A 25,310-nucleotide genomic window follows, 5' to 3' on the forward strand; every position below is an offset into this window, starting at 1 on the left:
CAGATGGATGAATGAATAGTCCAGATGGATGGTTGAATGGGAGGGAGGGTAGAAGGATGGATTGGAGAGCTACATAATCGGGAGCTTATGATGCTGTTTCCCTGGAAGGTTAAGCCCAGCATAGCCTGTGCAGCTCTGTCCCAGTGGCTTACCCTCTCTGAACCCTACTCTCTTCATCTGTCCATCATACCCTACTAACAGAGTTGAGACAACCCACAGTGAACTCTTTTCCCCGACACTAACCAGAAAGGATACGGTGCCACCAACTTACTCTCCAAATGTAACAAAAATGCTGTGGACTCAGGATCCCTGGATGCAAATCTTGGTTCTGCCAATGACGCATTGAAGGAGATAGGTCCCTGGGGTTCTGTTTTTAACTGGAAAATGCCTATCACCACCTCCTGGGTTTGAATGATGAAGCCAAGCTCGCCCATGAACTATGATTTCCTCCATCATTCAGTGAGTCCAGTGATAATCGGGGGCTTGAATTCAGAGGTTGGGCTCACACACCTTGTATGTGAACACATGGCTGGATACCTGACATACATATAGTCCTCAATAAATGTTGGTTTGGGTGTGTTTATTAAATGGTTCCTAAATTAACGACTATTACAGCACCAAGGAGGGCAGTTGTTTGTAGTCTGACCATCAAAGTAAATTAAGGTCCTGCCCTTGAGGGGACAGTTTAAGCTGCCAACGTCTCTCCCACATGCCATTTAAACCCCACCTTCCAAAAGCAGGTATCTAATGAGTGTGACCCGCCCTACACCCCAAACTATGAGGCAGGTAGCACCAATCACCAGATAAGCCTCGGTGCCACAGAAAAGCCCTCAACTCACATCTCAACTCCATCTGTCTTTTCTGCCTCTTTTTCTAACTTTACAATTTCAGTTGCTCATGGGCCTGCCCCACCAGGTTTCCAGTTTGAAATCATCTTGGGCAGGTTCCAGTCTTAGAACGCATCTCGGCCTGCAGCACACTAGATTGACTTTTAGGCCACGTAAAGTCAGCCCTGAGTGGGCAGCTTCTCTAAGTGGCTCAGAGAAGCGGTATCCCTGACGAAGCAAAGAGGTGGGGAACGGGACAGACAGAGGACTTAAGTTGAACCTCTTCATGCCAGCAACAGAACATCTTGGGGCTCAGCTAAGCCTGAGCCAAAATAGCCACAGCAGGGGTTGGTACTCAGAAAGTCCAAGTGTCTGGGTTAATAAGGCTTTTAGGTTTCTTCATGCTGGGTCTGTGGTGTGCAAGCTTCTCCAGGCTTCAATTATAAGAGCATAGAACTTTATGGAATGGACACAGAGCACCAAGTTCACGGCACTCACTGGGATCTGATGGGTCCTCAACCAGCCCTCTGAATCTCCCGAGTTCTCCACAGCCTTGCTCCTTATTGCTCTCCACTGCCTGGTAAACACCTCCCAAGTTTGCTTTGTGAACAACCTTTATTTATGGATGCTTTCATCAAAACTGAAAAGTGCAACCTAGCTTGCCTCATTTATTGCAAATTACAGGTTCGCTTCCAAGTATCAACTACTGGCCTGAACCTGCTTTCTCCCCCAGAAGATGGCTACTTTCTGTGGAAGGTAGTGCAATATTGGGCTCCAGGTGCACTTTTGCAGGATGTACCCTGTAAATGAGTGAGCCTCAGTTTCTTGATCTGTAGCTTGGAACCAGGAAATGGTATTGAATTTATCAGGTGAGTCTGCAGGCGCTCTGCTCAGTTTCCACCCGGAGGGTGCCAGGCACTGGTTAAGCATGTTTACAGGCTCCAGCTCATCCTCCAAGGGCCCCCGGAAGTGAGGCGGGGATTAGCTGCCTTCTTATTTTATACATGCAAGGTCTGAAACAGAGAGTTGGGGGATTTTCTGAAGGTCATGAGACAAAGGAGTTGAGTCAAATCCGGCCTGCCCGGTGGCCTCACTCTTGATCGGTAATTGCGTTTTTTTCCCCTTCTCATTGCTTTCTTCCCTCTTCTCTCTCCTCTGCACCTCCTCGGTGGCCTCACTCTTGATCGGTAATTGCGTTTCTTTTCCCCTTCTCATTGCTTTCTTCCCTCTTCTCTCTCCTCTGCACCTCCTCTATCATCATCCTTCTGCTCCTGTCTCTGTTCCTCACAGTTGTTACTAAGTAACGAGGATTAAATCCTGTAAACCCAGGTCTGACCAGTTAGTGCACAGATCTCCCTCCAAACGTCCTTGCTTCCCCACCTCCTCTACGACTTAGAACCAATTCTCATTATTTGTCCAGAATGTTCTTCTCCAAGAGGCCCAGTGGACACACTTCCTGATGAGCGTGGGGCCAACCTTCCCTACCATCTTCTCTCTTCCCTTGCTTTTTTGCCACCTAAGAGTAGCTCCTGCTCCTTCCTGGCATCCCTTCTTTTCTACCTGAGTTTTATGATATCGTGATTATTTCCTGCTTATGGAGTTATCCAATCCATCCTTCCATCATCCGTCCACCCAGTCATCCATCCATCCATTATAGCATTCATTCATCTTCCCTCCACCTGTCAAATACATGCATCCTTCTTTGCATCCATCCATCCATCTATCCATCCATCCATCCATCTATCTGCCCACTCACCTATCCATGCACTCAATCTACCCATTCATTTATTTATCATCATGTTACCATCCATCTTCTCATCCATCCAGCCATCCAAACACTCACCTATCCATCCATCAATGCACCCAATCTATTTATTCATTCACTCATCCATCCAACTACATGTCCATGCATCTTTACATCCATTCATTTATGCATCCTTCCATCCATCATCCATCCCTCCATCCATCCCTCCATCCATCTATCCAACCATCCCTTCATCCATCAATCCATCTATCCATCCATCATCCATCCAGCCATCATCCATCCATCCGTCCATCCATCCGTCTGTCCATCCATCCATCCTTCCATCCATCCATCCATATATCCATCCATCCATCCATCTATCCATGCATCCCTTCATCCATCATCCATCCATCCATCTCCATCCATCCATCCATCATCCATCCATCCATCCATCCCTCCATCCATCTATCCAACCATCCCTTCATCCATCAATCCACCTATCCATCCATCATCCATCCAGCCATCATCCATCCATCCATCCATCTATACATCCATCCCTTCATCCATCCATCCATCTGTCCATCCATCTGTCCATCCATCCATCCTTCCATCCATCCATATATCCATCCATCCATCCATCTATCCATGCATCCCTTCATCCATCATCCATCCATCCATCTCCATCCATCCATCCATCATCCATCCATCCATCCATCTATCCATGCATCCCTTCATCCATCATCCATCCATCCATCTCCATCCATCCATCCATCATCCATCCATCCATCCATCTATCCATGCATCCTTTCATCCATCAGTCCATCTATCTATCCACCCATCCATCCATTCATCCATCCTCCAATCTTCTAATTTAACAAGGCTCTAAGCTCAGATCCACCATGACCTTGAACAAATGTCTTTAATCCTCTAATCTTTCATTTCACTTGCAATACAAGAAAATTAAAAGCATAGAATATAGCACTGTGGTCAGGTTTACATGAGAGAACAGATGTAAAACAACACAGTTCAAAGATGTAGGTAGCATAGTCCATGGCTAATTTTTTGCTCACTTAATCCGTCTTAAACTACTTGGTTTGTTTCTTTCATTTCCCATTTTTCTCCTTCATCTCATTAAAAACAGAGCCTCAAAAATCAAGCCCAGTCCTTCCGTTCCCTCCCCATGACCTTTATTAGCTTGAGGTTGGATTCTCGCCATGCTTCTCTCCTGAGCCAACGGCTCTTCCATCCTGATCCAAGATTCATTTTTCTGAACTACCACTCTGCAATACAGTATTTCATTTCCACAGACCTCCTCTGGATCTGGATTTAGACAACCTGGTTTAGAGGTGGTTGAGAGACAGTTTTTCCTTCATTCACTTTTTTGATTTTCTTACTTTCTTCATTATAAATGCAGTACAAGCACATCAGTGGAGATTTGTAAACTGGAAGGGCAAAAAAAATCATTCAAAATCCCATTACCTGAGTAAAACTGCAGTTATAGGGTTGATAAATTTCCTCGCAGGCTCCATCCCTTTCCCACATCCGAGGCTCGCTGTGTTTACAGGGATCCAGCAGTACACACCTCCTCCTGCCTGGGATTCTCTTCCCATTTGTATGTTATTTCCCTCTTATTACCATCTTCAGAGCCATCTTCTTTAATGGCTGTGTAATATTCCATTGAGCTGCTTAGCCAGTTTCCATTTGCTAGAAATTTAGTCTATTTGTGAGGCATTTAAAGTACCAAGCACAAGGCAACACTCAATAAAGGTTGGATATTATTACCATTTCCAATTTGTGCCATCACATACAATGTGTAGAAATATCTTTGCATGGCTTTTTCTATGCTCGTGTCTGTTTCTTTAACTCCTTGGACATAGATTACTGGCCCAGAGGGTCTTGGCGGTTTTACACCTTTTGATTCTGACTACAGCAGACACCGCTGGCTTCCCTCCCACCTCCACCCACATCTTCCCTGGTCTTTCTACAGAGGGCTGATACAACTTCGAATTGCAGGCATCTGTACCTGTGTTAGGAGAGCTTTCTCAGGAAGACATGAACACATGTCTCTCTACCCCATATATGGCACTATGACATTTCAAAGAGCCTATCCTACTCAAGTCTAGCTTAGAGACTTGAGTGGGGTTTCCTGGGGTTACATACAAGGGCATGTGTGAGGGAGTGACCAACTGGACAATGGCTGACTCAAGCCTACCTCAGTGTGGGTGAGACTCTGGGAAGCTGAACCCTGGAGCTCCCTGCTCAATGTGCCTGGAGAGCCTCCTTTCCCTGGCATTGTTGCTCTGTAGATAACCCTGGACAGGGGCTTTGTGAACCTTGTACATTTCTGAGCTTCTTCAGCCTTGGTTACCTTAGCTTCCTGCAGGATATGAGCCTCCCTCAAGAGAGGGAAATACTTCGACTCAGAGGAAATGAGCACTCTCTTGGCTGAGCACTTTCCCTGTGCATAGCATCCATCCCCAGCAGCCCAGTAGCCTCGAAAATCAATGCTCATTGCGGTACTCTTCAGACAATGCCCACCCAGATGAGTAGCATTTAGGCTCCAGCCCACACATCCTTCGGGTGAGGTGAGTCAGGGGAGGATGCCCCACTCTAACCCAAAGGTCCCGGGGGCTTTTGGCTCTAGAAGCCCATAGCAGTGCCTGTTTGGTGAACAGACCCTTCGTATGGTTCCATCTCTTCATTCCTTGCTTCCCTCCTCCCTACACCTCCCCCTGGATTCTTTCACAAATGAATGCATTGCACTCAATTACTTCTCAGAAGTTACTTTTAGGGAAACTTAAAGCAAGACTGACACAAACAAGTTGCAACAACCATCCCTGGTTAAATCCTGTCTGCTCACTTAATCTACATTGAAAATGATCGACTTCCATTTTCTATGATCTTACTGTTGTCAGACCAGGTGTTCACAAGGTTGTGCAGAATTACCATCACAGTGGTACTAGGTAGATGTCACTGCCCTCAATCTATAGACCTCATACTTGAGGCACAGAGAGTTTAAGTCACTTACTCATGGCCCCTCAGCCCCACACTGGTAGGGCTTGGGATCAGACTCTAAACCTGCCATCCCCCAAGGTCCTGAACTCTTAATGGCCATGGTGTACTGCCAGGCGCATCTTGTAGCAATCGTAAGATCTTGTGGCTAAAAGAACTGTGATGCTATGAATAGCTATTACCCCATAGCACCGATCCAATGTCACCCTGCACTCCTGTTGACTGTCACCCAGAGCTGCCTCTGTTGCCTTCTGAACACACTACGAGTATTTCTACCTCAAATCTGGACTCATGCTCTCCTGAAGTTCACAACAGCATCCCTTCGTTCCCTGGTTCAGTTCTGCTTCTACCTCTGTGGACTTGGTCTCTTACTGTTCACTCTTCATTGTGTGCCCACAGTTGTGAATGACATACCTAATTCCCCTCTGCTTCGTGTGTAGACAGAATGTTGGCAAGAACCACCTTATAGGGCTGAAAAGAAGCATCTGGAATAGTTCATGCTTCTTAGAAGACAGGTAAGAAATGCCTTTGCTGTTATTTGACCTCCTATAACTTTTCTGCTTACCACTGCTTAGCCCTTGGCTGCCTTCCATGGCTTTTCCTTCCTGTACCTGAAATGTCAGGAAGATTATCCCAGCCTCACAAATAATACCCAAATGATTGGTGGCACATCCTTTGAATATGGTTTGGGTACAGAGGCCACCCTAGATGTCTGAGGCTTGTGAAGTCACTGGACAACTGGACAACTTTTGTCCACTAGAGATGCAGATGATTTTTGTCTAGTACAGCGTACTAATCAGTTTTTAACCTAACTCTGCAACTTCACCCTAGCATTCTTTTAAATTACTTACCATGAATTATGCTCACTTCTTAGATGCTCTGTGAACCAATCATCACAGTATATGAGTTTCCTCTCAAACAAATGAGTCCCAGGTTGACCAGAAAGCACACATGTACATTTTGAAAACTTAAACATGAAGAGTCCTTGCTGCCAGGGTTCTTTTCACAGACCCAACTTCAGGTTCTGACCTCCTAATGATAACAGGATGGGAGAGAGATACGAATCCCTGCTTGTTCTACGCATGAAGTTATTGCAGTAACAGAACAAAGAAAATTCATAAATCAAGACATTTTTCAAGTAATTTGATGCAAACATTCAGTAGGTGGGTCATAGAAAAGTGGGGGAATTTTTACTATAGGTCTCAGATGCCATCTGATGACATTTTCTTAGCTTTTTGGTTGGTGGGATCTGGTGGGTTAATGAATACCTTTTAAAAAGGTTTTTTATCTGTTAGTCTCAGACATTAGGTCAGAAACAGAAGTGGGCAAGGAAATGGCTATTTAGGGGCTAAGGATAACCTGAGATAAATGGTAATCAGGCTCTAGACCTACAACATTCCAGACTCTCCACAATCTCCATCGCTCTAATCAGTGAATCAGCCTTACAGACAAAAAGTCCGGTTTGAAGATGCAAGGTTTTCCTGGGAACTTTCCCTCAAAGAATAATCAACACATTGTTGTGGGGTTGGTCCATGACCGTTGTAGGGCGCTGCACGGCACCCCCAGCTTCTACAGCCCACATACCACCACCACCCTCCTCCGCAGCACGCTGCCAAACATATCTGTACACATTGTGAGGCTCCCTGGCTGAAACAGCTGCCCTTGGTGAAGAGACATTGTCTCAAACCTCACTTCCCATGCAAGCAGTGAGGATGGGTGTCAGGAGGATCAGCAAACATTCACAGATACCCAAATGGATTATTTTGATGGGCTCCAAACCCCAAAGGGATTCTGGGTTTTTCTTGCATTTTGCAAACTGCTGCAAACATAGACTTCTGAGCCCATCCCCAGTGGCTCAGTTCAGGCTGGAGAATCTGTATTTCTGAGATTTTCTGGGTAGTGCTGGCACTGGGTGGAGCATCTGCTGGAGGCCCACTCTCCGAGACACCCGGGGCTTGTTTGTCACTGTGTCTCCTGCAATTGAATGACTGCCCTGAGACAGTCTGTACAGATTTTCTTACTCCCAGGGGGTTTGGGAAGAGGGTTGGGATGCAGCCTCAGGGAACCCTCCTCTTTAAAACTGAAACACACAAAATGCACACTGAAGTCTCAGATACGTGCCTTTATTGAAACATCAAACTCTGCCTAGATCACTTCTCTGGGAAACTCCAGTTTCCCAAATATTTGCTGATAGAAACATGCTCTCCATAACCCTTATTAACGTTCTATAGAACCAGCATCTATACTACAAAATGGTACTTGGAGAAAATTGATTACAGATAGCAGAATCAGACATTCTCATGGGTTTGTTCTTAGGAAGGGTTAAGAACTAAAGGAAAAGGCTAGAGAGATGGGTCAGCAGGTAAAAGGGTGTGACATACAAGCCTGAGGACCTGAGTTCCCAAACCAGGCATTGCCATGTGTGTGACTGTAACTCCAGTCCTGCGGAGGTGGGAGGCAGGACGATCATTGGGGTTTGCTTGAGAGAGAGACCCTGTCTTTAGGGAATAAGGTGGGGTACACAGGACACCAGACACACACACACACACACACAGAGATAGAGAGACAGAGAGAGAGACAGAGAAACAGAGAGACAGAGAGACAGAGAGAGGAACAGAGAGACAGAGAGAAACAGAGAGAGAGAGAGAGAGAGAGAGAAAGAGAGAGAGAAGCTAACAAGCTCCTATCACCTAACAGTGGAAGACAAGACCCCAAGCCCTCCAGAGCTCTGAAGTTACAGATCTCCAGGAGTCAGTTCCCAGCCCAGCTGTGTCTCCCCCTCCAAGCTGCAGGCGCAGAATGGCACAGACAGTCCCTCAGCTCTGCCTTTATGAAGCCACAAACACAAGCACTGAGCTGGGCCTGATCAGGGGACCAGGCCTTGGCTGCCCTTTCCTGTTGCACTGTGTATGGTTAGCAGCTTTGCCAATCTACATTTAAACACAAAAGGAAGAAAAAATGTAAATAATAAACTCATGAGTGAGGGCAGAGAGAGGCAATTCCACAGTGTGGGGGGTTGGGAACCACGGGATCCCTGGGGGGATTTGGGTGGGGTCCTTGTTTTGGAGAGTGATGAATTCTGGATGTCAGGATGAGATCTTAGATGGTCTTGCCCTTACCATCCCATCGTTTCTTCAACCAAACCATCCAGAGTGTCAAGTGTTATACTAGTCACTTTTCTGTTGCTGTAATAGAAACATCATGACCAAGGGAACTTATAAAGGGAAGAATATTTAGTTTACAGTTCCAAAAAAGACAGAGTCCATCATGGTGGGGAGGCATGGCAGCAGAGGTAGCTGGAGGGGGAGCCAGAAGCTAAGCTCTCACATCATCACGCAGGCCCAAGAAGATCCAGTGAGCAACTGGAGATCCAGTAAGGCTTAAGAACTGTCCAAGCCCGCCCCCAGCATGGCCACACCTTCTAAGACCTCCCCAAACAGCGCCACCAACTGGGAACAAAATGTCCAAACACTTGGAGCCTATGGGGGACATTCTCATTCAAACCATCACAAGCGCTCATATTAATTTGAGTATATCCTAGAATCTGCTGTCAACTTGAGCACAATCCCAGTTAGTATGTCGACCAGGTTCGTTTTCTTCTCTCCCTCTCTTCCATTTCCTACTTGAGGTACCATACCATACCTCCTCCTACAACCTGAGCATTACTGCCAGCCCCTATACCAGAGAGCCTGGGCTGGCCTAATAGCCAGGTAGATGAAGATCTATGATGTACTTTACACCTCAGAAAAATGGAGGGAAGAACCTCGACTCTGTTTCTAATGGACTGAGGTTTTCTGCAGCGCCAGACCACATAGATGGCTTTAATTAGATGCATCAAGGCTAAGAAAAATCTGTGCCACCAGCAAGGGCCAGATTCCGGCCCAAAGCGCCTGGGTCTGGATCTTGGCACTGCCTCTTGCTAGCACCAAGTTTCTTGCATCCTTTTGCCTGTTTGTGATGGTTAATTTCCATTGTGAACTGGATTTGGAATCACCATGGAAACATATCTCTGGGTCTGTCTGTAAGAGAATGTCCAGAAATGTTTAAGCTGGGAGGGAAGGTCCACCCTGAATGTGGACAGTGCCGTCCTGGGCTGAACAGAATGGACACAGGGGCTCAGCAGCAGCAGCATCTCTCCCTGCTTCCTGACTGTGGATGCCATGTGACCAGCTGCCAGCATTCCTGCCCCTCCACAGTAGCCTGCATCCCTTCAAACTGTGAGCCAAAATAAGCCTACCCTCCCTCAAGTTATCAGGTATTCAGTCACAACAATAAGAAAAGTAACTAATTCAGTCATTTTATGGGGCAGCTGAGTTCATGGGAGTAAAATGCACTGGTACCACTTATAGTGAGCACTTACAGGGACCCATGTGTGCACAGGGACTGAGCGCCCAGGAGGCCTGGGCTTGCCCTGCCCTGCCCCAGTCTTGCATAGTTTTCTATCTAATAACGCTTTATTGTGACACAATTAGCCTAACATCAAGTGTAGCCTCTTAAAATCTGCAATGCTATGGGTTTAGAAACATTCATACCAGGGGTGGGTGTGCAATCATCACCACTATCTCATTCTAAGACATTCCTAGCATCCCAACGAAATGTCACATCCATTCCCAGTCATGTTCCACTGTTCCTGCCCTAAGAAACCGCTAATCTGCTTCCTGTCTCTGTGAATTGGAATGTCCAGGACAGTTCATTCCATTGCAGGAATTCACGCGACACATGCCTTTTGTGTCTAGCACTATCTGAGTTTTTATCTCAGTCCCAAAGCCCAAAGACTGCATGACCTTTATCAGGACTCATGGACTTTCCCCATCTGGGAATGGAATTAGGAGCAGAGTAGATTCTTCATTATGAGGACTAAGTATGCTAATTAATACATCCAAAGTACTGGGATGGGGCCTCAGTCACAGCGCAACATAGACACCAGACTCCTCTGTCATGGCTGCTATTTAATTTCCACAGCTCCCCTGCCAGGACGTGTCTGACTGGTGATGGAAAACCAAAACGAAGTACATGGTCACGAGGAAATGGTACTTGCCCTGCCTGCTGCGGAACCTGCTGAGGAACGGATGACCAGAAGCCCAGCTGAAACAAATACAACAAAGTCTGCGTGTAGGTGCATCTAGCTAACGTAAATCCAGTTCCTCCGCCAGAAAAACAAGAGAGAAGCAAAGAGAACAATGTAAATTCTGCAATTAAATGCTGTAAAATTATGTCTTGCATGCATGGTATCTTATTATGCACGGTACATGGCTCCATACTGATTACGATACAGGCTTGCATACACAAAACCACGCATACTCACTCTAATCTTAAAAGATTTCAAGGTTAATGACAACTCTGTGTTTGCTTTAAACCCTGACTTTATAACCCAACCTCTGAGTAAAACTCAACTCCATACCAATTTAGAATTATTCCAGAATTAAATCGACAGCGACAAGAATCTCTCCAGATGAACTGAACCAACCAAAACACAGCCCAGAGGGTGGGTACGAGGCTGTAAGTGGCTCCAATTGGTCAACACTTCTTTGCCAAGCGCCAATGAGCAGCAGAATTCAGTTAAGAGAAGATGGAGATAGGGTTGGGGACTTAGCTCAGTTGTAGAGCACTTGCCTAGCAAGCTCAAGGCCCTGGGTTTGGTCCTCAGCTCTAAAAAAAAAAAAAACAAAACAAACACTGGGAACCATATTAATCAAACAATCTACTAAAATCCACCTCCTTGCAGCCAAGAGGCAGGACAAGCTGGGGCTGGGGCCTTTCCCCATCCCTTCCACCCTCTTGCCTTTTCTCCTTCTTCAGAGTCCTCACCATCATCTGATGGACAACATATGTCCACTCTTCCTTATAGCCGTGTGGGAGCTCACTGGGGAAGGCATCTGGTCTGCATCACCTGCCTTCTGAATTCCCAATGCCTAGGAGAGTGTCACGCAGTTAGCTTGGTAATGATGATTGACTGAATAGATGGATGGAAGCCATCTCTTTTAGATGTTCAAAGTTCTCCCCTTTACTGTCCTCCAAACAGCCACAGTCCACACCTCTGACCTCAGTTTGATTACTAGGTAATTGCTTGAAAATAGTGGGATTATGATCTGTAGAAAGGATGAAGGCATAGGGTAGGATCCCTGGGCATTGACATAGTGACACCACCTAGTGGGAAAGATACTATCTGCAGGTGGGCGCTCACCCCAGTTCAGAACGATTAAAAGAATTCCCACCAAGTAGGGAGATGGCCCAATGGACAAAGTACTTACTGTTAACCCTGAGGAGGAGCTGGTGTCCCCAGAACCCACGGCTGTCTGAAATCCCAGGCAAAGATCGGGGATTTTGGAGCAGACTGGCCAACTGGATGAACCGGAATCAGTATGCACCAGGTTCAGCAAGAGACTTTGCCTCAGTAAATAAAATGGAGGGTGATTGAGAAAGACACCATATGTCAACTTCAGGCTTCCATGTACATGCCTATGTGTGCCCACACACATATGACCATGCATACACACATATACACATGCATGCAACCAAATAAAAAACAATAGATAAATAAATTATAAGTGTTCAAAAGATGCCCACCACCACAATTCTTTCTGTAATCATCAGCTCTACTGAGGGGGTTTCTAGGAGCACCTAATAACGGCAGAACATTGCATGGACTCATGCCAGGACATAGACTAACAGTCCAGATGCTTGCATGCCTCTCCATTCCTCTGCTCAGGACCCTCCAAAGCCAGCGATGTGCTGCTACATCAACAGAGTCCCAGGAGAGAAACAGAGGAGTGACTGTCAGCAGAGGCATGAGGGCAGACTGGCAGCGAAGGTGGGCACAGGTGACACTTAACACAGCCTCCTGTCCTTCACATGGGCTATTTGCAAATGAGTTTTACACAGTGCTTCTGTAGGGCCCCAGAAATCACGCGTCTCCCAGAACAGCGTCAGCTCAGCAACGCCATGATTTGTCGGTGTGGCTCCCCTGCTTCTTTCCCTCTTCCTGCCCTACCCTTCCACTTCTGAGCCCTGGAGTCATCTCCCAAGTTAGTCCTTTGCACCAAGCTTGAGTCTAGTGCTGCTGGTATTTAACATCAATGTATTCTTGAGTAGCAAGAAAGTAACAAGAAAAGCCTTAAGTGTTACAATCCAGATAATTGCTAAAAGCTAAATTATGAGAGTAGAGAGATGACTCAACAGCTAAGAGCACTTGCTGCTCTTCCAGAGGACCTAAGTTTGATTCTCATCATCCACATTGGGGGACTCACAACTGCCTATAACTCCAGCTCCAGGGGATCTGATGCCCTCTTCTGGGCACCCACACATATATGACAGACACACACATATACATAACTTTAAGTGTTTTAAATGTCTATGAGCTAAGTTACCACCTATTTTAGAGTTAGTCGGGGAACTCTGTTCCACAGGTGACTACCAGTATCCTTGACTAACTTAGGTACACACAAGCCAGCCATATGCAACCTGAGGAAATCCCACAATTCCCAGATAGCAAGGAACAAGAAAACCCCTGGTCCCCTTTCCTGGCTTAGTCCTAGGCCTTCCTTGTCTAACTTTGACCAACTGCTGAGGTCAAAGGGACTGGGTCAGGGATCAGCAAACTATAGTCTTGGGACCAAGTCCAGCTTGGCCAGTTTTTATATATAAAGTTTTATTGAAACACAGACTGGCCCATTTGGTAACATACTTCTCTGGGAGGTTTTTATGCCACAATGGTAGAATTAAGTGAGTGGAAAAGTGACTCTGTATTTGTTAGTTCATTAGAAAGTAGAAAAAGAAGACCATCTACCCCTGGTGGCTGCATTTCTAGGTTTCCAAGAGTAAAATTTCAACAAATTAAAACTAGAAAACAGACAAAAGTTGATTGACAGCATCTTATCAGTGAGACGAGCATGGCTTCTGTTTATTACTAACTTCATCTAACAAGCAGTAGGACAGTTCTTCTGGACGCAGAAAGAACATTGTGTCAGAGCCAAGACATCTCCCCCCTGAGGGAGGGAGATTTGCAAGATGAGGCTAACACCACAACCCTTAGTAGTGTCTTCTCTGTGCACAGCCGTTGTGGGCGTCTCTCTTCACCCCGTCTTCCTATTAGACTCAGACTCCACAAGGCCAGGAGAGCCACCACAGCTGCTTTGCAGATTCATCACAGTTTCCACGCGGTGCTGCTCAAATGTGGAATGAATGGAGGGGTGTGCACGTGTGACCATCCTGATTGTGGCAAGTTGGAGAGGTCCCCTGTGGAGGACTGGGTGCATGCTGCAGACCTCATCCTGCCGTGGAGACTAGGCACACCCAGGTCTGTCTGCCCACTAGAGCAGACTCAACTATGGGCACAGGCAGAAGGTCTGTTCTACGACCAGCTTGTCAAATGGTACAGGGTATCATCAGCCCCAGGAGGTTGCTAAGTAAATGGATACCTTGCTTGAAGGTACTTGATATATATAGGAGATAGATAATAGATAGATGATAGATAGATAGATGATAGATAGATAGATAGATAGATAGATAGATAGATAGATAGATAGATAGATAGATAGATAGATGATAGATAGATAGAAAGATAGAGATATAAATGAAACAGAATCTGTAGGCCAGGTTGGCCTTGAACTCAGGATGTAGCGAAGGATGACCTTGAACTTATCTTCCCTCTCCACTTCCCAGTGTCAGGACTACAGGTGTGCTGAGGACTGAACATTCTAGGCAAGCACTCTACAAATTGAACCACACCCCTAGCCTCTAAAGTCACTTAAACCAAGAAGAATTTCTTTTTTGTAAACAGATGTAACCTTAGTTAGATTCTGTCCAATTGCAGTGTACTTCAGACCTCTGTGTCTCTGTCTCGCTGTGGCCAGTGGACAAGAGAATCCTCGTTTCTTACAGACTGGAAGAAACATTTCAGGTAACAGGATGTAAGAAGCACTTGCTTGGACCACAGGCTCCTGGCAGCCCTGGGGAGAACACAGCCAGCTAGGGGGTACAGTGGGCAGGCGGGCCGAGGCAGGGAGTGCCTGCATGTTGGAAGCTGCAGATGAGTCATGCCTCAGCCGCACCCTGGCTGTTCTAGGACCATTCTTACTGGAACGGCTATCCTTGCTGAGGAAAGCCATGTGGGTGTGTCGCTTGGCCCTGGAACTCCAAGGCAAAGAATGTAAAGGCAATGAGGTCGCCTACTAGGAAACTTCTGGACATTAGCCTGGCATAGAGACAGGCAAACAAAGGTGCACAGAAATCAAAACTGCACGGACTCCAACCCTGGCCCCAGTTCTGAGTCTGGATGACCCTTGGGTGTGTGGCTCAGCCTCCCCTCTCCCTTCAGTTGCCTCCAAAGCTGACACAAGGATAGTTTCTTAAGGGTCGCAGTGAGGATTTGAGATAATACGTGCACTTGACAAATAGTGCAAGGTAAACCACAGTTATTTCAAGGTGTCTTAATAATAATAGTAAATGTTGAAGGCACGGGGCCTGTACACACGCACACACACACCACACACACCACACACACACACACACACACACACACACACACACCCCTGATAAAGCCTCCCAGGACCAATATGGGAACTTCTCTAAGGAGCAAAATTTATTTTTTTAATATTTATTCTTATTTCTGTGTATGTGTGTGATTACATGTCAGTATGTGCACTACCTGTGTGCAGGTGTCCACAGACGCCACTAGAGGGCACCAGATCCCCAGAGATACAGGTGGTTGTGAGCCACTGGATGTGGGTGCTAGAAACCAAACTTGGGTCTTCTTAAAGAACAGTAACTGCAACACAGCATGTGTCCATGCATTGCCACGTATGTGTGTGTGTGTATGTGTGTGTGTGTGTGTGTGTGTGTGTGTGTGTGTGTAGGGGGGTGCCTGTTTGTATAGGTTCACATAATTATGTATGTGTGTGTGTAGAAGCCAAAGATCAATCTTAGGTGGCTCTCCTCAGATGTCATCCACCTTAGACTTTGGGGATATTTTTTGAGACAGGGTATCATTATGTATACCCAAACCTTGCTGTGCAGACCAGGCTGGCCTTGAACTCACAGGGATCTGCTGACTCTGCCTCTCAAGTGCGGATTATAGGCATGTACCACCATTCCCAGTTCACTTTAGTTTGCTCTTTGTTTTTGAGACAGGGTCTCTCACTGGCCTGGAAGTCACGCACCAGTATACCCTGGTTCCTTTAGTCCACCTGACCCTCATGAGAAGCTGGTATATTTCCAGACAGAACTACCGAGGCTCCTCTGCTAAAGGTTACACCAGGGCTGAGGGGAAGGATGGACGTAGCATCCAAGTTCATGGTATGTAGACTCAGTTAATAACAGCTTTCCAGAGCGCATTGCTAATATTCTAGATAACTTACAGGCTGATCGATTGAAATATCCCCTGGAGGGAGCATTTACACCACAGAAACTGGCCAACAGTACAAGCCACGTGGTTTGGGGTTTTTGTTGTTGAGAGAGCGAGAGAGAGAGATTAAGCATCTACCAGCACCCTACTGCCTGGCACCCAGTTAAATATTCTGATCCTGTGCTCAGACGTTGCTGAAGCTGTTCCTGATAAGCTGGAGGACGGGGCTTGTTAGCATTCACAAAGTGACTACAGAAAGTGGTAGATCATTATTTGCTTCATGTTAGAAATATTTCTAGTGCCGCTGATGGAATGTTCAAGAAACCATTAAAGGGCTTGGCACGGCTTCTCTCAAATATCTTTTGCATGAAAAGTCTCAGAGATTGGTTAATTACAGAGGCCGCACATGGGTCCCTCTAATCAAGGACATATCCAGGTCCCAGGCATGGAGGTCTATGGGCACTCCTGTAATGGGTTCCAGGTGTCCCTTCTAACTGCACAGCCTGGCTGGCACCCCCAAAGGCACACACCCTCACCTAATATCAACGCCTGTACTCCTGGTGAGTGCCAGGTACCAGCCTCCTGCCAGTTAGAAGAGACAGAACTCCTTTGTCCTCCGACCCTCGCTTGCCACCTCCAAGCCACCACCAAGCCCCGCCGGTTCCTCCACTTAAATGCCCCCTTCTGATCCTTGGAGGATGAATCTCACTCCCACTGTCCCATGACTCCCAAGTCTAGACACCCCATGAGCTCAGATCTACGCTGCCTTCTCCCAGCCATACCCCACTCCAGACATCCACTCCATCACAGCCTGGTGACCTTCTCCAGTGGAAATCAGATCGTATCACTCCACACCCTGCCCTCAGGGCCTTCAGTGGCTGCCCGTCACTCTGGGATAAACACCAAATCCTTGAAGTGGCCAACAAGGCGCCAAGGGCCACACCCCGCACCACTGTCCAGTGGGCTGTTTCCTCCTGCCGGGAGGCTGTGCCCAGCCTGTGCTGTCTTCCTGGAATGCCTCTCCCAGCCCTGCCCTCTCCTGGTCCTTGGTGAGCCCTGTTCATCCTGCAGTTCTGAGCTCCAGCATCAAGCCAGCAAGTCTCTGAGTCTCTGCATCTGGCTTGGAAGCTTTTTTCACTCCATTACCGATCTATTCGTCCATTCATGTCTGATGAGTGCCTACACTGTGCCAGGCACTGTTGTGAGCCACAGCAGTGCAGACTTGGACCAATCAGATGATGACACCTGCTGTATATTCCAGTGGAGAAGAAAAAGACCAGGCCAGAGTAGTATGTGTGGCAATATGATTTCACAGAACTATGTTTCCTTCCTTCACACTGGCTGTCTCACTTGTAAATTATTTATTAATTGATATTGATTCCCACCCCTGCCAAGCTGAGCCCCAAGAAAACAGAGACCAAATCTGCAATATTAGCAACAAGACCCTGAAGCCCCCAAGATTACAGAGCATAGTGGGCCTCCATAGAAATTGTAGGTATTTGTGGATTCAGTCTAGTCCAAGTCAATTTGCTTGAATGTCAGGGCCTGGGAGGGACAATCCCTAACAGTTAAGCCCATCACCACGCCCTGCTGCCCTGCTGAAAAGTCTCTGTGCACTCAGTTGGCTTCTAATTTTGAGATAAACCAGAGTCCGAATGACTTTTTCTACAAAGAGACGGATAGTAAATATTTTAGGCCTAGGGGGCCAGGCAGTCTTAACTTGGTTGTTAAAGCACAAAGTAGCCATAACAATTCTATAAATGAATATATATGGCTTCAATCCAATAGCACTATTTATAAAAATGGACTGCAGGCAGGAATCTGCCCACAGGCCATAGCCTGTCACCTCTGAGTCAGAAGTCCCCAGATGCCAACAGCTCATAGCAGTTGCGAGTAAGCCTTCCCGGCCCACAGCAGCTATTAGTTCTATGGCATGGTCCAGAAATTCTCTATAGACTGACAGGGAGATGTTCCCAAAAGCACAAGCTTCTGGTGTTCACAGCCACCACCTCCTTCCTATATCACACAACAAAATGGTTCCCTGCCACCTGGGAAGGGACAGTGGCGCAGAGGCCTGGGGGGGCGGGGCTGAAGGCTGCCACATTCCTTTGTAGGTCTCCAGGCTCCTCAGGAGGCTGAGCTCATTTCTGGCCTTGCCTGGGCATGTGGCAGAACTTCTGCCCTCCACCCACCCTGGCTTGCGCTCAGCTGGGAGACCTGGGATCTTTGCACCTCTGCAGCAGATCGGTGATGCTGGCTGATGTCGTTGAAATGAGACGCGACATGTCAAAACGTGCCTATTGCTACTGTTAATTTTCAGGAATTTGACTTCAGTTGGCAACTGGCGATAGAAAACCAACCACTTTACTTCTGGAATGTGAATAGAGTTATGTTTACCCTGATCTTTGGGGTCTGTAGCAATGGCAAATAAGAGTCCTCAGAGGCCTACCTGCTGTGGTGAGGTGAGGTGAGGTACACAGATTGCTGCAGCAGTGATAGAGCCAGAGACCATTGACTACAGCCTTAACACGTGTGCAGAGCTGCAGGGGCTGTTAACAAGGCAGAGCATCACAGCAGCTCCAGGGCCAGCACTGAGTGGGCCAGCATCCTGTGTCTAGGAGTGCTTAGGCAAGATCAGGTATGTTCAGGGAGGTACGGCTGTAGATAGCTCAGCTCTAGCTAGGACATCTGCATCATACCCCTTCCCCAACAGGCTCAGAAATCATCACAGAAGAAAGACAGAAAGATTAGAAGATGTAGAGGTGGTGGACATCTCTAGAGAAATAGTATATGCCCGACAGGACAGGGCCATTGCACACATGAACTCACAGCAGCTCTGACAGCATGTACAAGACCTGTACAACATCAAGCCAGCCCAAATCCCAGCATGGATAACGTACAGGCTCATGAAGTGGCACTCTAAGCTGAGGAGCTGTTGACAGAAACATATTGTATGCATGTGTGAAAGACTTAATAATGAATGAATGAATGGTGATGATGAAATAATAAAATAATAACGAGTGACTGAGTGACAGAGCCATGAATTAACTACTCCCTGAAATTAGAAGTGCTGAGTGTTAGTTACTGTCCTGTTCCTGTTAAGATGGTGGTGTGAGTGAGTTGCCCTCTCGTAGTGACAACACCCATTATTGGACACTATGCACAAGGCTTGAGAGCCAACATATTACCCCCATGGTCCAGAGTCCCTTAGCTGCTGATGCATAACCACGTTTAAGGTGCACCCACCCTCTAACATACTGGGGTTCACAGTGACTCAGAGCTCCAGAGTGTCGCTTGTCTGGGTGTTGGAGTTACTGCATGTGAAGAAATTGTTTGAGTGTCATTGGTCCCCCAGCAACACTGGTGGGGGGGTGCTGCCTTAGTTCTGAAACACGCACTGGTGTTACGTGGCCCCTCCCTTTCATTCCACTATTACTAACATTGTTACTGTGGCTTTATTACAATATGTCACTATGTACCACTCGAGTTTGGGGGTGTACACACCTGTGTGCACATGTTCAGAGACCTGGGGGAGATGTCAGGAGTCCTATTTCATCATTCTTCACATTACTTTGTTGAGACAGGGTCTCTGCCTAAATCTAGAGCTAGGCTGGTGGCCAGCAAACCCAGCAATCCTCCTGTCTCCACCCTCCACAGCATATGGGTTACAGGCATATGGGTGCTGGGGATTTGAATTCAAATCCTTATGATTGTATAGTAAGCACTCTTACCCACAGGGCCATATTCCCAGCCCCACGCACCTTCCTTTTAAAGTAACACATCACTGAGAAGTTAACAGCATTTATTTGATCAAGTCTCAATTCATAAAAGCAGACTCATTCAGCTATAGGGTCAAGTGGACTGAATTGGTACAGTGCATGGGGTGTTTCAGGGAAGGGGGGGATTGTGGCAAAATCAGAGGCAAATTCTACGTAAAGGGGGCAGCAATTGTTCAGCTCCAATCAAGTACCACCACTTGGGGATGCAGAGCTTAGGTTACCTAACCCCATGACTTTTCAAGAAATGCAAAAAATCTGGGTTGGTTTTTGAAATGTATTAATTCACCCTCTTCAGAAGACCTGGGCCACACGTTACCTCCATGGGTTAAAATTGGCCAGTGGCCACCACTTTGTAATCTCTATCCAGAAGCCAGAGTCACAGAGTTCAGACAGGCCCCACCAAGCAGACAGACGATGTTCTGTCTACTAACTAGAGTGCGGCCTACCTCCCACATGGGCCCCGGTGCCTGGGAACTTGAAGTTTGAGATGCCATGTCTCCTGCCTAATCTTAACAGAGGAAGATGACGTTTCCACCCCCTAACCTGAGGATGCATCATCATCCAGGGTCTGTGGAAGGTGCCAGGGACCCTGGGATCTAGCCAGTCCCTGTGGTGGCAGAGAAGACAGGCCTTGTGGAATTGCATCTCTCAGGAGGCCAGATTCTCGCAGGCATGTGGACACCTTGCTGACAGTTAAATGGACACAGTGCCCAAGCCGCTGGCCACTTGGTTTGATCCTACTGGACTAATCATTGTAATTGGATGACAGACAGAAATTTCCCTCTCCTTTTCTACTGGTGCTGGAGGGTGGAGCTCTGCTTGGGGGACTCATCTTCTGGTATAGTATCTCATAGAGAGAATTGTCTTTCTTCTCAGGCAGAACTGTTCCTGCCTCTGTTGCCTAAAGAATAAAGCCAGGTCCAGCAGAAATCAAATGCCAGGAAACATCAGAACTTCCTCCATTCCATTCCACATTGTCTAAGGAGTCCTTTGAAAATGTTCCCTGTTCTCGGAGATGTAGGGCGGAAGCCACTATACTAAGGAAAAAGGAGGGACCGAAGATGAAGAGTGGGAAATGGCAGCCTTCCTCATTCAGGGCAGCAGATAATCTGGAATAAGAGGAGTTTCGTTTTGATGGAGCGGAGCTCCGTAAAACACTAGCTGTGGACTCAGAATTTTGTAAGATTGTGGATGGGGCCCCCTTCTGGAGAAATGTTTTATCAGGAACGGCACAAGATCAAAACACACAGAGATGGATGTGTGTGTACACACAAGAAAATAGAAATATTTTAGGCTATTAAGATAATATGCCTATCATCTGGATGGGAATCGAAGGCATAGTTTTGCCTTTCCCTTACCTTCCACAAAACAGAAAATATATGTGCTCCTCAAACAAGGCGAGAGAGGACAACATTTTGAAGAGCCCAGTTCTCCCTTCATATGAAGATTGAACTTTAGGGTGTAGCTCAGGAGGCGAATCCAATTGGAATTTTCAGATGTGTTTTACTCTAAAACACAGAGGATACGTCAATAGACTTTACTAAGGAGGACTCAAAATAGGAAATCGGAAGAAGGGAAGGAGGGCAGGAGCGGGAGGATCAGATAAGAGGACTTCAGAAGCTTTCAGTAACACCGTAGAATTACACAAATCGGGTCATGTATTCAGCCTGGCAGTTTATTAATACTCTTTTGGAGTTTGCTAAAAAAATGTTTAGACATGTGAACTGTTATGTTAGCCTCTCACATCTGTGTCCTGATACTTTTGAAACTGTATAGGCTGCCACATGCTGGAGCCATGGGCTGGGGTGCCTGCTAGGGCTCTGGGTCTCTGCCTCATCCCAAGGGCTTTGCATATAAGCCCTGCTCTTAAAATAGAGCAGATGGAGTTGGAGCATTAGACGATGTGGAGAGACGCCTGTAAAATCCTGAAAGCAAAGATTCTGACTCTTTAAATCAAAATCATGGAATTCTGTGCAACACTTTTAGGGACTCTGGAAGGATGGCTCTCCAGGCCTGAACCCCTCCCTGGAATCTAATTCTTGGGGGATTGCTCACACGTTGTGAGGAGCTGGGCTGGCTGGAAGTGCTGGCCCTTGGGAGTGGACAATCCCTTCACAGTGGAATCTCTAGCTCACACCACCCCCACTTTGCTGCACATTCATGACTGTGCCCAAATTCCAGACTCCTAGGATGGTCTTTCCCAAAACACCCCGGGGGGAGGGGAGAGGTCTTCCAGCTGATGGTGCCTAGCACTCCTTAGATCCTACTCAAATGCCCAAAGTGGCAGCTCTGCCAATCAGCCGGGCCCAGTGCCTGCCATACAACTGCGGTGGAAAAACACACCCAGGCTTGCCCCAGCTCCGCAGGGCAGTGACTAATTTGCTTTATTACATTGTTTTTCCCTTCTGTTTTCTTTCAGCCTAGAGAAACTTTGGGTTTGGCTTGTTGACTTGAAGGCTCCCAAACTCCCCTGTCACACACATACACACACACACACACACACACACACACGCACACGCACACACACACACACACACACACACATACACACACACTCTCCTGGATGGCACATGTGGCCCACCTCCCCTCCAGATGCTGTTACTACCAGGACATCACTTACTGTCCTAATGCACACACGTGCTCACATGCTCCTGCTCTGATGTATAACAATCAAAGAGAAATAAACCCCTCGGGGTCTGGCCATTCATTTCCAGCTCAGAAGCACCTGAGTTAGCTTTCAAAGCCACCTGTGCCAGCCTGCCCTGCGAGAGGAGGTGCACCAGTTGCATTGCGGAGAAGCCTTGCAGGAAACCCCCAGCCCTGAAGGCTCCCCTTGCCCTCAGCAAAGCATCACCTTAGGGGAGCCCTGGAATCTGGACGGAGGCAGAAACACCCGTAGAAGACAGGAGGACCGTAAAAGTCCTGGATGAGACAACAGTCAGTGCCCCAGATACCAAGACCTCCTGCTGCAAGTGTTGCCTAGGACCAACTGTTGCATGCAGCCTCATCTACTCAGCAGTCCCAGAACTCAAGGTAGCAGATTCCTCCACTGTGAAGAACCTGGAAGCTTAGTCTGGTCAGCAGCTTGGTGGTTCCCCTAGCAGCAAAGGGCAGGAAGGCTCTGCCTGGATCTCTCCATGGCAGGCATGCTCTGCCCTACCTTGGTAACTGGGATAAGACATACAACCTACAACCTTAGCAATAGTTAGTGCCCGGGAAGTATGAGAAACACAGAATCCAGGGAAGAATTAAAGGCTATCCCTGGAAAATCTGCCAGAGAGCCACGGTGGATAGAAGAGTCACAACCGCACCACCCCCGGGACTGCATGTCCATTGACGACGTCAGGATGGGAGCAGCCGCAGCAGTGGTCATGTTCCTCAGTGCCCTAGCAGGATCATACATAGCCCCCTCCTCTTTGAGTCACCTATGGTCACTGTATTTCTGAGATGCTGGCCCACCCCCACCAGCCAGCTACTCTTACAAAGCTGCCCCAGGGCCCTGACTTCCTTCCCTCTTTCCCACCCCATGCTCACCCTTGTGCCTCTTCTCTGGCACCCAGAAGTCCTAGCCAGAAACTCAACACCCATGCCTAGCGCCCCAGGCACCTCCTTCCCTCCTCTCTGGCCCTGCACTCGCTCACACCCACTTGTAGGCTGCCAGCTCACCCTGAGTCCCAGAGGCTGCCCCAAAAGGCCCGGGCGGACTGAGCCCGCTTGGTCTCCTAAGCCTCGGGCCCCAGGGGAGGGCTGGGCGTGCCCCCTCAGCCGCCGGAGCCTCGGGCCTGGCCTCTGAGCCTTGCTTTCCTGCGCCCAAACTTCCCGCGATCCCGGAGCTGCTGCCGGGTTGCGGAGGACCTTGCAGCCGGGTCCCCTCTCCGGCTCTGCGGGTCCAGCCCTGGCGCCGCAGCGCTCGGAGGGTTAACAGGCAGCTGCAGCCGGGTGGGCAAGGCTTGAACTTTTCCTTGCGCTCCGCGCCACCCGCCCGGGAAAGGCGACAGAGGCGGCAGCCCGGGCTCGGCCGGAGCTCCAGCTGGCTGGACAATGGGGGCTCGGGGAGCCGGGGGTGCTGGGGGCAGTGGGGCCTGCGCCTCGGAAAGGGGACTAGCCCAAGCCCTTCCGAGGCCGGGGCTGGAGAGCCGGCGGACCCCAGTGCGGGCGCGGCCAGCCTTTGAGCGACAGCAGCAGCCGGGCTGCGGAGATCCGGCGCCTTTGCAGCTCGCCAGGCTGGGCGAAGGGGGGGACGGGCGCCCCGGGAACTCAGCGATGCCAGCTCCGGCCTCTCCCTGCCGGGCGGCCGGCAAAAAGCACGACCCTCTCGAGTCGCCTCCAACTGACTGTCTCCGATGCGCGAGCCTCCGGAGGAGGCGAACCAAAGTTACCCCACTTGATGTCAGCCAGGATGTCGCCCTGCTTGCAAAAAGGGACTCGGGAGCTCGGTCCTCCCGGAGCACACACACACACACACACACACGTACACACACACGCACACAGCCCAGGCGAGCCGGCGAGGGGACCCAGGGCCCCCTAGCACCCGGGGGGCTGGAGATGACCTCGCATCCGAGCCGGGTCTGTCGGCACCGCGGCGCCCGGAGCCCCGCGACCCCCGATCGCCCCCTCGCCATCGCCGCACAGGGCGATCCGGACGCAGACGGCGGGCACCCAGCGCGCTCCCGGCGGCTCGCCTTCCCTACCTGGGACAGCAGGACGCACAGGGCGAACGGAGTTCTCGGCTGCATCTTGCCCAACTAGAAGAAGCGCCCGGCGGCGGCGTTTTCATTCAGGCACGCGGCTGCACTGAGCATATTTCCGTGGGAGCCAGCCTTTGACGAGAGCCTGTGCCTCGCCAGCCAGCCAACTTCCCAAATAGATCAGCGGCAGCATCCGGAAAGCATTGGGTAGAGGCTGATGACCAGGACCAATGGCTTTACAAGACGGATCCCTTCATAAAGCTCCCTCGTTTTGCGTGGCAGATATGGGGCGAGCACCTCGCCAGGAGCGAGCGAGCCCCCTCCGAGCGGGCGGCACGCTAGCGGTTTTTTTTTTTTTTTTTTTTTTCCCCCCCCTCTCCCTGTAGCCTCGTTTTGTGGGGAGGATGGGGGGGGAGCCCCCCGCGAGGAGCGGGCGAGCCCCCCCCGGGCGGGCGGCCCGCTAGGGGTTTTTTTTTTTTTTTTTTTTTCCCCCCCTCTGGACTGTTGGGACCCAGCCTCACAAATCACGCTGGGCAGTACCAGCTGATTCGAGTTTCCTCCAGAACTGGAATTGCACCCGGGACCGGCGGCCACTTCCAGCACAGTGCAAAAAAGATTCTCTTTATTAAAATGTTAATAAGATCTACTTTATTCCCAATAAATCAAATAAAATAACCCCAGCAGCCCCAGCCCTTTCTATGCCCAGAAAGCCTGGTTGGTGGGGGTTTTTGGCTTTTGCTTTTTCCCCCCCTCCCCCAAAGTGGCCTCGTTGGTGTTTAGTGTTTTCCTGACATCACACAAATCACAAAAAGGACAGATCAATTCCAGCTTGCAGGAAAAATCCATCAAGGGGCAATAGATCTTATGAACTGCTCAGGTGAGAGTCTGACAGGCTGCTGCCCCACAAAGGTGCATCTG

At 48.6% G+C, this 25,310-nt stretch overlaps 1 protein-coding gene across 4 annotated transcripts in view; it reads right to left on the reverse strand.

The window, feature by feature from the left end:
* Positions 1-24,665, reverse strand: part of LOC103740039 (cadherin-13-like) — an 802,949-nt gene extending 778,284 nt beyond the window's left edge. For 2 of the 4 annotated variants that reach the window (XM_029567136.1, XM_029567139.1), the window contains exon 1: positions 24,396-24,665. In XM_029567136.1, the coding sequence (XP_029422996.1) occupies positions 24,396-24,440 (45 nt within the window). In that variant the 5' untranslated portion in view covers positions 24,441-24,665. The remainder of the gene's footprint in view (positions 1-24,395) is intronic. The other 2 variants (XM_029567137.1, XM_029567138.1) reach the window with 2 other exon arrangements.
* Between the last annotated feature and the right edge of the window lie 645 nt (positions 24,666-25,310).

This window comes from Nannospalax galili, unplaced genomic scaffold, assembly GCF_000622305.1.
Source record: "Nannospalax galili isolate Female #2095 unplaced genomic scaffold, S.galili_v1.0 scaffold459, whole genome shotgun sequence".
Lineage (NCBI taxonomy): Eukaryota > Metazoa > Chordata > Mammalia > Rodentia > Spalacidae > Nannospalax > Nannospalax galili.